We start from the raw sequence: 14,023 nt of genomic DNA on the forward strand, positions 1-14,023 counted from the left end.
CCTCTTTTGTCCATTGTTCAACAATTCGATTGGCGCCGAGTCATTATAATCTACGAAGACACAGAATTCGGTAACGGTTTCATTCCATATTTGACAGATTCCTTATAGCAAATTGAAACTCGCGTTGTTTATAGAAGTGTCATTTCTGCATCGTCCAAAGACAGATTATTTGGAAAGAGCTTGAAAAGATAAAGGCAATGAAGACAAGGGTATTATTGGTACACATGACCGCTTCTTTTGCATCCGAACTGTTTCCTATTGTAGAAGAGGCAGGAATAATGAGTAAAGGGTATGTTTGGATAATCACTGATGGGTTATCAACTTTGTTAGATCCAATTGAGAAAAATGTTAGTGATTCTATGCATGGTATTTTGGGTTTGCGGCAATATGTGCCCAATACAAAGCATCTTGAAGAATTCAAAACCAGATTCAATGTTTCAGAGATAAACATTTATGGTCTATGGGCATATGATACTATTTGGGCACTGGCTAAGTCTGTGGAATTAGTATTTTCACATGTGAACTCAACTCAAACTGGTGTTGGTGGCCTAAGAGTCTCGGAATTAGGTCCACGGCTTCTTGAAAAGTTACTGTCTACCAGATTTGTAGGCCTAAGTGGAGAATTCCGTTTGAATAGAGGACAGTTGCAAGTAGAAAAATTCAAAATAATAAATGTGAGAAGGAAAAAAGGTGAGAAAGTTATTGGATATTGGACCGAAGAGAAAGAAATACATATTGATTCAGGGGAAAATGGTGATGTAGCAAATTCAAGCTCCATTGATGAACTAAAGGACAGAATCATTTGGTTTGGATATTATTATGCAAAAGTCCCAACTCCCAAAGGTTGGGTAATACCCGTATCCAATAACAAGTTGAGGATTGGGGTCCCTTTGCTAAGTAGTTACTTGAAAGGATTTCTGGACATAAACTGGGATCCCAAAACTCTCAAGGTCACCAACATTAAAGGTTTCTCCTACGATGTCTTCGTTGCTGCATTACAAAAACTACCATTTGATGTTCCGCATGAGTTTTTTGCATTTGTAAACAACTCAAGCCAAATGAACGGGACTTATAATGATCTTCTTTACCAGATAAAGCTTGGGGTATACTGTTTACACTATTTATTATTTGACACAATATAACTATTATATGGTCTGTGGTGGTGATATTTATTGTTGACAATGCGGAATTATGATGCTGTAGTGGGAGATACAACAATTACTGCAAACAGGACCGCTTATGTTGATTTCACATTGCCGTATTCCGAATCAGGGGTTTGGATGATTGTGAAAGTTAAAGATGAGAAAACCAAAAATATTTGGATTTTCCTCAAACCTCTGAAATGGACTCTTTGGTTGACAATTGCAATAGCCTTCTTGTCTACAGGTTTCATAGTATGGATTCTTGAACGTCGTACAAACATAGATTTGAGGGGTTCAGCACACCAACAGCTTAGCAAAGTTTTTTTGTTCTCCTTTTTAACTCCTGTATTTGCTCATGGTAATTACTATCTAGTTAATACCTTGAAATTTGATTGGGTGCCAACAGAGGAATATTTAGTCCATATTGTCAGGACCCGTCCAAAATTCCTAATCGGAACTCTAGACAAGCTCTGATCCTAGGGAAATACCACCGAACCTTCCAACGGAAAATTCGGCAGCACCTCCCCTAAGGATACGACTAACCAAAAATTTCCTACACTAAAAACACACTTCTATATACATCTTCTTATTCCTCCTACAATACTACAATTTAATTCCACAAATTTACAACACTCCACAAGAATAACAGGGAATCAATGCAGTATTTAATAAAAGGCATCCAATACAGTATACAGAGTATTATACAAATATATGTGGAATTAATACAATGATAGATAAAGAAGCAATACAGGATGGAGAGGAAAAAGGGAAGAATGCTTCTTGGACTTTCGGCAATGAACTGAGACGTCGGGCTCGCTCCGGACGATCAACGTCTCCCAACCTAGACCTAGGGGAACGGAATTTAAAAACGTGAGATGCTAATCATCTCAGTGAGTGACCCTAACTACTGTACAATTTTTAATATTAATAATATAACAAATAAAGGGATTTACTTAATACCAAACAATTAAATAAATAAATAAATAAACATTTGAAGATAATAATTTCTCTCAAAACCCTCACTTTTCACTCCGTTGGAAATATTCCCCTTTTAAAACATTTTCACAAAACCCGACTGTTCGTATTCCCCGAAAACCAAGGGATCAATTAACTTAATAAACAATAGATAAATACCCCAAATATAAATAAAATGTAATAAAATATAATAAATAATTTTTGAACACTTTGGGGTTTGAAATTTCTATCCGAAATTTATACTTAACGCACCACACCATATACCAGTGATGCCCTCCGATACCCAGCGTCCCGAGCACCGACTGGCGGGAGATTAAAGAGAGAAACTTGCATACGGCACTTCGGCGTCCCGACAGTACCTCTGCTAAAACCGTCATCCCGGCCATGGAGGGGGGCTGCTATGTGCACTATATAAAACTTGTCTGCCCTCGGTCCAATGGCAACTCACGAGAAACATAATAACTTGCGCGCTAACTACATATACACCAGAACACCAATACTGTATGAGTGCATCTAAAATAATTATTAAATTAATTATTACCGTACGGATTTTCCAAAAATCACCGTGGGAAATATACCAATTTTCAAATTCAACATCCCACATTTTCCTTTAACATATCCGGTACGAAACCATCGATAACAATATAAAAATAATTTTTCTCTAACACGAGATCCAACAAATAATATTCCATGGGCATAATTATAAAATTCGAAACCACCAATTTAAACAAATAATTTTCTTAAAAATATTTAAACCAATTATGCCCAAAAAATAATATAAAAACCACACACAATTAATTAATGAAAATATCTTGCCCATGCGTAATAAATACAATTAAATCACAATAAAATAATAATCGGGAATTTCTTAATGACCCAAAATTCCGTTTGGCATCAATGGGTAAATATATATATATATATATATATAATATTTTTCCCGATTATATTTAAATTCCACCACATGAGCACAATTTCCAGCTATCAATTTAACACCACATAAATATAATTAATTACCCCAAAATATTTTTAAAGGTGGGTCACTCACCTCGAGCACGCAATTAATCCAAGATCCTCCATGGGATCAATTCCACGACGCACACGTGCTCCTAGAACAACGATTCACACACAGTCAAATAAATTAATATTTTATTCAGGTAAATAATACCCGGTACCCGGGGGGGTCTAACACAAATGTTAACCAAAATTGACAAATTATATGTCTATGGAAAGCTTATGAGATGAGGATCACATTACCGACCTCCATTGAGCTCAATTCAACCGGCGGTGGCCGGAATTTGACCGGAAAGTTTTGGCCGAGTTTAAACTTGAGGGATCTCTCAAACGGTGGGGATTTTGGGCAATCTAACCCTGGAAATGGACTTAGAGGGGTCGAAAATGGTGGGATAGAGGTATGGGTCGAGCTGGGTTGGCCGGAAAACATAAGAAAAGAGGAGAGAGAAAATTTTCGACCGGCGGCTTCTCCGGCCCGATTTGGGTGCGTCCGGCAACTGGTGGCCGTGAAATTTTGTAGCCGAGCTCGCCTCCGTCCCCCGCTCCTCTCTGGCTGGCGCGTGTAGTAAGGTGGTGGCCGGAAACGAAGAAACGGCTACAGCCCGAGAAGGAGAGGAAAGGAAGAAGAAGAAGGAGGAAGAAGAAGGCTTCGGGTGTTTTCCCACGTGGGGGAAAAGAAAAAAAAGAAAAAAGAAAAGAAAAAGAAAATAAATTAAAAATAATTAAATAATATTAAAATAATATTATTATATAAAATAACAATAATAAAATAATATGGTATTAAGCATGGTTGACATGTGGCATCTCAACATGGTGACACATGGTCACATTTATTAAGTCATACGTGGCACATTGTTACACGTTTAAAAATAATATTAAAATAATACAGTATTTGAAAAACTTTACAGGTCCATAACTTTCAAACCACATGTCCAAATCGGACGTGCCGCTAGTCTATGAACTCGTATCGACCAGCACTTCACAACCATGCATGAGTCAAAGCTCAACTTTGCATGACTAAAAAGTCAACTTCGGCATCCCTTGGACAGTTTGGACCTCAACTTGTGTTACTCATAACTTTCAAACCGTAGCTCCGTTTTCAACGTGCTACTAGTCTACGAACTCATGCCAATGTGTACTTCACAACGGTACCTCAATCAACCTAGAATTCCATCCAAGTTAAAAAGTCAACTTTTGACCCCTTCAGTCAACAATCAAAGTCAACAGTCAACCTCGGTCAAAGTTGGAAAATTTCCGTTGTACTTTGCGACGGGGTGTTAAACATATGCTTTTGGCTTTCTGTTCAGAAATTTCCCGTTTGAAGTATTTTTTTTTTTTTTATAATTACCAATTTTAACTGTTTCTGTTTCTGGTTCAAAATTTGTGAAGAAGGTGAAAAGGTGGAGAATCACTGGTCAAGATTTGTGCTGACCATCTGGGTTTTTGTGGCATTCATTGTTACACAAAGTTACACTGCTAGCTTAGCCTCCATGTTGACAGTGCAAAGGATGCAACCATCATTTGTCAATGTCGACGAGCTAAGGATGAAGGACTGTTATGTCGGATACTGTAACATCCCACATCGGTTGGAGAGGGGCATGAAGCAGTCTTTATAAGGCTGTGGATACCTCTCCCTTCAAGATGTGTTTTGACAAAACCTTTAGGCCAGGGGGGAGAGAGGGAGTGAACCCTGGGCCAAAGAGGACAATATCTTGATGCGGGTGGACTGAGCCGTTGCAGATACCCAGTGAAATCTTATGTGAGAGGGCTTTTAACAGGATAATTGAACTTCAAGGAATCCAGGCTGAGGCCCTATGCTTCCCAAGAGGAGTATCACCAAGCATTGTCTAAAGGAAGCAAAAATGGTGGAGTCGAGGCTATGTTCCATGAAATTCCCTATGCGAAGCTCTTCCTTGCTAAGTATTACTCTAGATACACAACCGTCGGAACAACCTACAAATCGGATGGCTTTGGCTTTGTGAGTTATCTTTGTCTTTTCACCCCCACCAAATCACCCATTCAAAAGTGTAAAAATAATTTGAATGCTTAATCTTGCAGGCCTTCCCATTAGGATCTCCACTTGTACCTTACATGTCAAGGGCAATCCTAAATGTGACTGAAGATCATAAGAAGATGCAAGAATTGGAACTCAAGTATTTTTCATATCAAAGCAAATGCCAAGTTTATAGTTCCACATCCCCTGCAAATAGTCATGGTCTTAGTGCTATCAGTTTTGGTGGCCTTTTCATCATAATGGGACTCACTTTAGTTTTTTTTTGCTTGATATTTTTTGTTAAATCTGGGTACGTTAGGACTTGTCTTCTAGCAATGCTATAGAAAGCTCTGTCTTGTCCTGAATTGTTAAAATACTAAAGCATTTGTCTTTGAGAATGAGAACTGAATCAAATATCAGCAGAGCTCATAAGGCTTTCCATAGTTGAAGAATTAGTTGGATGTAACTCTTATTGCAAAAATAAGAATTATTTTAGTAAAGGGACGTTAATAAATGTCCATTTAGTCATAATGTATAGGTAAACTTATGTTTTGGGTGGTTTTTTAAGTCAAAAAATACTTAATCTACTAGAATATATATATATTCCTTCATTCCAAGGAATAGTTATTGTTTATCAAAACATAAAATAATAGTTATTCCTTCATCTTATTAATGATAAACATCTAATACTAAAAAGGATAATTCTTATAAATTTATAACTAAAACATTATTTATATATTAGAAGAATTAAAAAAAATTAAGAACGCATAAAAAATAAAAAATATATAAATTTAATTTAATTAAAAAATAATAAATCGCACATCCAATTAAGCATAAATAAACATTATTAAATAAAAATATAAAGAATATAAACATAAATCTAAATAAACATTAAAAAAATATTGAAGAACACATAAAAATAATATATATATATATATATATATTCATTTTTGGCTAATTAGTAGATCTAATCCATTAACATAACTAAACAAAGATATAAGATAGTAATTCTTTTTCTTATCTTTTATTAATTATAATGATTATTTCTATTTTTTTAGAAATATTCATTCCATATAAAAAAATGTTCGAGTACACCTCCAAACTCAGATTCGAACCTTGGGCCAAAATCCTCCTTGGTGAATTGTAATAATATATATATATACACACATGAGAATAGATAATTGTTTAAATATATGATAAAATCATTATTTCTTTTCTTTTTTTTTCTTCTTCTTCTTCTTCTTCTTCTTTTTTTTTTTTTTTTTTTTTTTTTTTTTTCTCTTTTGGGACGGTACATTTTCGTCAAAGTGGAAATTATTCAGTTTTTGTGGCCCATTTCCCCAGCCCAAGCCTAATACTTTGTGGCCCATCTAACCTACAAACAAAATTTTGAGTTTATCCTCTGTTTTTCTTCTCTGGAAGATTTCCACCGTATTATCATATTTAGTTGTACTTTTTTACGGAAGAATTCCACAGCTTTATTTATTTATTTATTTATATATATATATATATTATTGGGGGGTTATAGAAACCTCAAACTTCAATAAGAAGAAAAACGAATACAGATATCATCTTGAATTACGGGAATCAACCATGAAGATAACAAAGACAAAGCATACCTAGACAAAAAAGATCAGCCGGTTAAAAGACGGCGAATCTTTTTTTTAGACATTTTTAAAAAATAATATATATAAAAAAAATATACAGGCCAGCTTGTTTGACTATCGTGGTTGCATAATAACAATTAAAATTTCCAAATGAAAAAAGCATAAGCTTGATTTCCGCAACCAAGTAACAATTGACCCCCAAGAAAGTGTCCGAATCAAATAAGTAGAGTACTAAACGTATATATATATATATATATATATAAAGTGATTGACACTAGTACTTCTACGCGAATAGAATCGAAGTAAACCGTCAAAAGGACAAAGAGCAACCTGCAAGGACCGACGTTTAATTTGGGCTTGCATTCATATAAAGTCCGTTTAATTAATATATAAATACTAATATTTATTATATGTATGCATACATATAGATCAAAGTATTTCACCCAAAAAAAAAAAAAACATATAAATCAAAGTATTTAATATAAAATAATGAAATTCCACATCAATATATGTACATATATAATATAATAATGAAACAAATGAATCACCATATGTCAATCGGTTTTAAATTTCAAAGCTTGAATTTGAGGAAATTAAAAAAATTAAACTAATTAAACAAGTTCAAGAAAAGAGAATCTATTCCAATTTTCATGCCGTACATTTAACGTTATATACTACTTCTTTTGTCAACGCGGCTGGAACCAGCTTCCTTGAACTTACTAATTAAATTCGATCGTAAATCAAAGCATTGGGTAGCAGGTATGATCTATATAAATATGTTATCGCCGCATGTATAGACAAACAACGTTTATATATAATATATAGGATATGATATATATGCATAAGACAAACAACATATATTCTAATCAATATAGAAGCTAGCTAGCTATCTAGATTCGATTCTCTCTTTTGGTTCTTGCACTTTTAATTTCTATGGCAAGTCAAATCCGAATTGTGCTCTTCATCTTCTTATTATTTGGGAGGAGCAAGTACTGTTTCAGTGCTGTTCACGAAAATGGAAGCGCTAATAGTGTAGGAGGATCAAAGAAAGTGGTACGAGTTGGTGTGATTCTTGACTCCGATTCTGGGGTTGGGAGGATGACACGAAGTTACATATCCATGGCGATTTCTGACTTCTATGCTACATATCCGTATTATCAGACGAGAATCTCTCTTTCTGAGAAAAACTCTGAGAAAGATGCTGTTGTTGCAGCATCAGCAGGTAACAAGCTTAAATTTTAAATAGAAATCTAGAAGATGTTTTTCTTTTTTAATTAATTTCTGAATTACTCTATTATATTACTTTGTTTTTTATTTTCGGTTTTATTATGTTACCATATATAAAATATATATGCATAAACTGAATGTGGGAATCAGAGCATCTTCTATGGCAATGCATTTTGGGATGTCACTGCCAAAAAGTAGCATAGAAGCACATTTTGGCTCCGCCAATGGCATGTTATAATATTTACCAATGTCATTTTTGATGCAAAATCTGACATCAAATTTACAATTTGCAAATTTTGCTAGTGGACCCCATTATAATTAATTTTATAAGACTTACCACCTTATAATATTTTAATTATTATAATTTTGCTTTTTGAAAAATTGAATCCCATCACCATTTAATAATATTTATAATTTAACAATGCTTTTTTTTTTTTTTTTCATGTACCATTGGAAAGCCAATGCTAAATTTTTGTATTGGCATTAATATTTATTATAGGAGAGCTAATATTAATGTTAAATTTTAAAATATCAATGACAAAATTGCATTTATCATATACTTTAAAATACCATGTTTTATGAATATTAAAAATATTTCATTAGTTTTTACTCTTTCGCTTTAATTTTGGGTGTTTTTAATGTTTTGAATCTCTAATTCTGAATTATTTGTGATTTTCACACTAATCTCAGAGAAACTATAGAAATATAATCATATTCAACTTCAACTGATGCAACGCACAAGCATGAAAACTCAAAAGCTGTTTGTACATACATATATATATATATATGCAATATAATAAAACTTTAAAATATACATGAAAAATAATTCTAAAAAACATAAAAAATAAAAAATTAATTAAAATAATAATTCAAAAAGGAAAAAATCTCCTAGTTTCCTATTTAAAAAAGTTACCTCTAAACTTAAATGCTAACAACAAATACTTTAGTTGAAAATTTTCTTTTAAAAATATATATATATATATATATATTTGAGATTAAAATAAATAAATTAAAGTAAATTGTGTTGCCCCTGCATCAAAACTGCATATATGAGATTTGAACTTGACTTGTATAATTCTTGCAGCTTTAGATTTGATGAAGAATGATGGAGTGCAGGCTATAATAGGGCCAATGTGGTCAACAGAAGCCAAGTTTGTGATCAGTCTTGGAAATAAAGCTCAAATTCCTATCATTTCTATTTCAGCTTCTAGCCCTTCTTTCTCTCCAAGCCAGAACCCATTTTTCATTCGGACATGCCGAGATGATAAGTCTCAGATAAAACCTCTTGTGTCCATTGTTCAACAATTCGGTTGGCGCCAAGTCATTGTAATCTACGAAGACACAGAATTCGGCAACGGTTTCATTCCATATTTGACAGATTCCTTACAGCAAATTGAAACTCGGGTTGTTTATAGAAGTGTCATTTCTGCATCTTCCAAAAGACAGAGTATTTGGAAAGAGCTTGAGAAGATAAAGGCAATGGAGACAAGGGCAATATTGGTACACATGACCGCTTCTTTTGGATCCGAACTGTTTCCTATTGCAGAGGAGGCAGGAATGATGAGTAAAGGGTATGTTTGGATAATCACTGATGGGTTATCAACTTTGTTAGATCCAATTGAGAAAAATGTTAGTGATTCTATCCATGGTGTTTTGGGTTTGAGGCCATATGTGCCCAATACAAAGCATCTTGAAGAATTCAAAACCAGATTCAATGTTTCAGAGATAAACATTTATGGTCTATGGGCATATGATACCATTTGGGCATTGGCTAAGTCTGTGGAATTGGTATTTTCACATTTGAACTCAACTAAAACTGGTGTTGGCGGCTTAAGAGTCTCGGAATTAGGTCCACAGCTTCTTGAAAAGTTACTGTCTACCAGATTTGAAGGCCTAAGTGGAGAATTCCGTCTGATTAGAGGGCAGTTGCAAGTAGAAAAATTCGAAATAATCAATGTGAGAAGGACAAAAGGTGAGGAAGTTATTGGATATTGGACCGAGAAGAAAGAAATATATATTGATTCAGGGGGAAATGGCAAAGTAGCAAATTCAAGCTCCATTGATGAACTAAAGGAGAGAATCATTTGGCCTGGATATTATCATGCAAAAGTCCCACCACCCAAAGGTTGGGCAATACCGGTATCAGGTAACAAGTTGAGGATTGGGATCCCTTTCCTAGCTGATTATTTTAAAGGATTTGTGGATATAAAATGGGATCCTAAAACTCTCAAGGTCACCAACATCACAGGTTTCTCCTACGATGTCTTCGTTGCTGCATTACAAAAATTACCATTTGATGTTCCGCATGAGTTTTTTGCATATGTAAACAACTCTGGCCAAATGAACGGGACTTACAATGATCTTCTTTACCAGATTAAGCTTGGGGTATATTGTCTACACTATGAATTATTTGATACAATATAAATATTGTATAGTCTGTGATGATGATTTTTATTGATGAAAATGCAGAATTATGATGCTGTAGTGGGAGATACAACAATTATTGCAAATAGGACCGCTTATGTTGATTTCACATTGCCATATTCCGAATCAGGGGTTTGGATGGTTGTGAAAGTTAAAGATGAGAAAACCAAAAGTATTTGGATTTTTCTCAGACCTCTGAAATGGACTCTTTGGTTGACAATTGCAGTAGCCTTCCTGTCTACAGGTTTCATAGTATGGATTCTTGAACGTCGTACAAACATAGACTTGAGGGGTCCAACACACCAACAGCTTAGCGAAGTTTTTTTGTTCTCCTTTTTAACTCCTGTGTTTGCTCATGGTAATTAATATCTAGTTAATACCTTAAAATTTGATTGGGTACCTACAGAGGAAAATTAAGTCCATATGCTTTAGGCATTCTGTTTAGAAATTTCCTCTGTGTAAAGTATTTTTTTTTTTTTAATTACCAATTTTAACTATTTCTGTTTCTGGATCAAAATTTGTTAATTAGGTGAAAGGGTGGAGAATCACTGGTCAAGATTTGTGCTAACCATCTGGGTTTTTGTGGCATTCATTGTTATACAAAGTTACACTGCTAGCTTAGCCTCAATCTTGACAGTGCAAAGGATGCAGCCATCATTTGTCAATGTCAACGAGTTAAGGATGAAGGATTGTTATGTTGGATACACAGTGAATTCTTATGTGAGAGAGCTTTTGACAGGACAATTGAACTTCAAGAAATCCAGGCTAAGACCCTATGCTTCCCATGAGGAGTTTCACCGAGCATTGTCTAAAGGAAGCAAAAATGGTGGAGTCGATGCTATGTTCGAAGAAATTCCTTACGCGAAGCTCTTCCTTTCCAAGTATTGCTCTAGATACACAACCGTCGGAACAACCTACAAATCTGATGGCTTTGGCTTTGTAAGTTATCTTTGTCTTTTCACCCCCACCAAATCACCCATTCAAATGTGTAAAAATAATTTGAATGCTTAATCTTGCAGGCCTTCCCATTAGGATCTCCACTTGTACCTTACATGTCAAGGGCGATCCTGAATGTGACTGAAGATCATAAGAAGATGGAAGAATTGGAACTCAAGTATTTTTCATATCAAAGCAAATGCCAAGTTTATAGTTCCACATCCCCCGCAAACAGTCATGGTCTTAGTGCTGTCAGTTTTGGTGGCCTTTTCATCATGATGGGACTCACTTTACTGTTTTTTTGCTTGATATTTTTGGTTAAATCTGGGTGCGTTAGGACTTGTCTTCGAGCAATGCTATAGAAAGCTCTGTTTTGCAATGAGAACTGAATCAAATATCAGTAGAGCTCTTGTAGCTTTCCCTAGTCAAAGAATTAGTCGAATGTAACTCCTATTGCAAAAATTAGAATTACTTTAGTCAAGGGCCGTTAATAAATGTCCCATTTAGTCATAATGTATAGGTAAACTTATGTTTAGGAGGTTTTTTGAATCAAGGAGTACCTATTCTACTAGAATATCTATTCTTTCAATTTAAAGAACAACTATTCCTTATCAAAACATATAGAATAGTTATTCCTTCACTTTATTAATGATAAACATCGAATATTAAAAAGGATAATTCTTATAAATTTATGACTTAAACATTATTTATATATTAGAAAAATAAAAATAAAAATTTTAAAAACACATAAAAATAAAAAATATATATAAATTTAATTTAATTTAAAAATAATAAATTACATATTCAATTAAGCATAAACAAACATTATTAAATAAAATTATAAAGAATATAAGCATAAATACAAATAAACATCGTGAATTTTCAAAATGATAAGATAGAAAAATAATATATATATATATATATATATATTCATTTTGACTAATCAGTATATCTAATCTATTGACATTACCAACCGAAAGGATAGAATAATAATCCATTTTATTATCTTTCATTATTTAGAATGACTATTTCTATTTTCTTAGGAATATCCATTCCATATAAAAAGATATCCAAGTATAACTCCAAATCCAGATTCAAAACTTGCGTCAAAATCCTCCTTGGTTAATTGTAATAATATATTTATATATATATACATGAGAATGGATAAGTATTTAAATGTATGATAAAATCATTTTTTCCTTTCTTTTTTTTTTTTTTTTTTTTTTTGGGGGGGGGGGGGGGGGGCAGTATATTTTCGTCAACGTGGAAGCTATTCAGTTTTTGTGGCCCATTTCCCCAGCCCAAACCAAAAACTTTGTGGCCCATCTTACCAACAAATCAAAATTTTGATTCTATCCCCTGTTTTTCTTCTTTGTAGGATTTCCACCTGATTATTATATTTATTTTTACTTTTTTATGGAAGAATTCCAAAGTGTTTTTTTCTTTTTATATATATATATATATATCTTGAATTACAGGAATCAACCTCGAGGATCCCTCTTCAATCTAAGACTCAAAAGGTAACGAAGACAAATCCAAAGTATAGGCAGCTCTATTTGACTCGCATGGTTGCATAATAAGAATTAAAATTTCGAAATGACAGAAGTATAGGCTTTATTTCCTCAACCAAGTAACAGTCGACCCCCAAGAAAGTGTCTGAATCAATTAAGTATAGTAAATGTACAGCGTCCTCTGAACAGACGCAACTCCCTACCATAAAAACTAGCTTGATCGTTGACAAAACCACACAGCCTCTCATGGAAGAATTCCACAGTTAAATAATGACTAATAAAGTATTTTCTCTTAGCTCCTTAATATATAGGTAGTCCAAAAACCCTATTTTTTGGATATTAATCCAATTTTGAATTCTTATACCTCCGTAATTATTATAAAAATAAAAATAAAGGTTAGTTTCTCCTACTTCTCCATACTAAAATAAAGAATTTTAAACCACAATTACTATGTAAATACCTTGGTGGATCAAATCCAGAGACAATGGTAGTAGTCTTTATTGGTAAATTAATTTAATATTAAGGAGACTGTATATAGATGGTTAATTTGTAAATATAAAAAGACCAATTTTTTATTTCATTTTACTTTTCCTTTGGTGTGCCTTTCATTCATTGGTTTAATGAATGAGTCCTTATGTTTCTACACAAGAATATCTCCACATAACCAAATATTTATTCACCTTTTTTTTCTTTTTTTAATTGTCATATAACCGATTATTAACAAATTAGAAAAAATTAATCATATAATCATTTTTTTTTTGGGGGGTTCTTGTCACTATCACAATTGAAAGAGAAGGGATTTCCGCCAACCTAAAGTTTTGAATTCAGGACCAGGGGTGTATTTTCAGTGTGGTTGTACGATCCGGTCAAGTCTACAAATACATTCAATTCCATAATATTTGAACATGATTTTGTAACTGTACTGTTTAAACTGAGCTGTGGTAATCCATAGAGTAAAACCAAACAAAAATTTGATATTGTGAACATAAATTTTAATTGTCATTTAGATATATATAGCTCTTTGATAGCATATTACTTCCTTGTAGATGATACCAAAGCACTACTATTACTTATGAACAATTTTGTTGTATTTATTCCTCTTAAGGATCGAGACTAATTAATAAGGTGGTTTGTGAATTAAATTGTTTTGCACTTATTTTTGAACACTTCGTAATTTGGGTAGAACTTATAAGCAGT

At 33.4% G+C, this 14,023-nt stretch overlaps 2 protein-coding genes across 3 annotated transcripts; both read left to right on the top strand.

Annotated features, from left to right (window-relative positions):
- Nucleotides 1-224: 224 nt before the first annotated feature.
- LOC112491695 (glutamate receptor 2.8-like) lies at nt 225-5,465 on the top strand. The gene is made up of 5 exons (XM_060817110.1): nt 225-1,103; nt 1,176-1,500; nt 4,518-4,687; nt 4,924-5,106; nt 5,187-5,465. Exons 1-5 carry the CDS (start codon nt 225-227, stop codon nt 5,463-5,465), a joined length of 1,836 nt encoding a protein of 611 aa, XP_060673093.1.
- A 2,093-nt stretch (nt 5,466-7,558) lies between these two features.
- LOC132800083 (glutamate receptor 2.8-like) lies at nt 7,559-11,873 on the top strand. Of its 2 annotated transcripts, XM_060813052.1 has the most exons (6): nt 7,560-7,950; nt 9,040-10,101; nt 10,204-10,340; nt 10,425-10,737; nt 10,909-11,318; nt 11,399-11,873. In XM_060813052.1, the coding sequence occupies exons 1-6, from the start codon at nt 7,662-7,664 to the stop codon at nt 11,675-11,677; spliced, it is 2,490 nt and encodes an 829-aa protein (XP_060669035.1). In that variant the 5' UTR covers nt 7,560-7,661; the 3' UTR covers nt 11,678-11,873. The 2 variants fall into 2 exon arrangements, with proteins under 2 accessions (XP_060669034.1, XP_060669035.1); XM_060813051.1 differs by having other exon boundaries at nt 7,559-7,950; nt 9,040-10,340.
- The last annotated feature ends 2,150 nt before the right edge of the window (nt 11,874-14,023 follow it).

Source organism: Ziziphus jujuba, chromosome 1, assembly GCF_031755915.1.
Source record: "Ziziphus jujuba cultivar Dongzao chromosome 1, ASM3175591v1".
Taxonomy (NCBI): Eukaryota; Viridiplantae; Streptophyta; class Magnoliopsida; order Rosales; family Rhamnaceae; genus Ziziphus; species Ziziphus jujuba.

Excerpts from the sequence above, each read along its gene's own strand:
- LOC112491695 (XM_060817110.1), top strand. The coding sequence starts at position 225 with ATGACCGCTTCTTTTGCATCCGAACTGTTTCCTATTGTAGAAGAGGCA. Across the intron at positions 1,501-4,517 it reads AACTCCTGTATTTGCTCATG|AAGGTGAAAAGGTGGAGAAT; the intron begins GTAATTACTATC and ends AAATTTGTGAAG. Across the intron at positions 5,107-5,186 it reads AATCGGATGGCTTTGGCTTT|GCCTTCCCATTAGGATCTCC; the intron begins GTGAGTTATCTT and ends TTAATCTTGCAG.
- LOC132800083 (XM_060813051.1), top strand. The coding sequence starts at position 7,662 with ATGGCAAGTCAAATCCGAATTGTGCTCTTCATCTTCTTATTATTTGGG. Across the intron at positions 7,951-9,039 it reads TGTTGTTGCAGCATCAGCAG|CTTTAGATTTGATGAAGAAT; the intron begins GTAACAAGCTTA and ends TAATTCTTGCAG. Across the intron at positions 10,738-10,908 it reads AACTCCTGTGTTTGCTCATG|GTGAAAGGGTGGAGAATCAC; the intron begins GTAATTAATATC and ends TTTGTTAATTAG.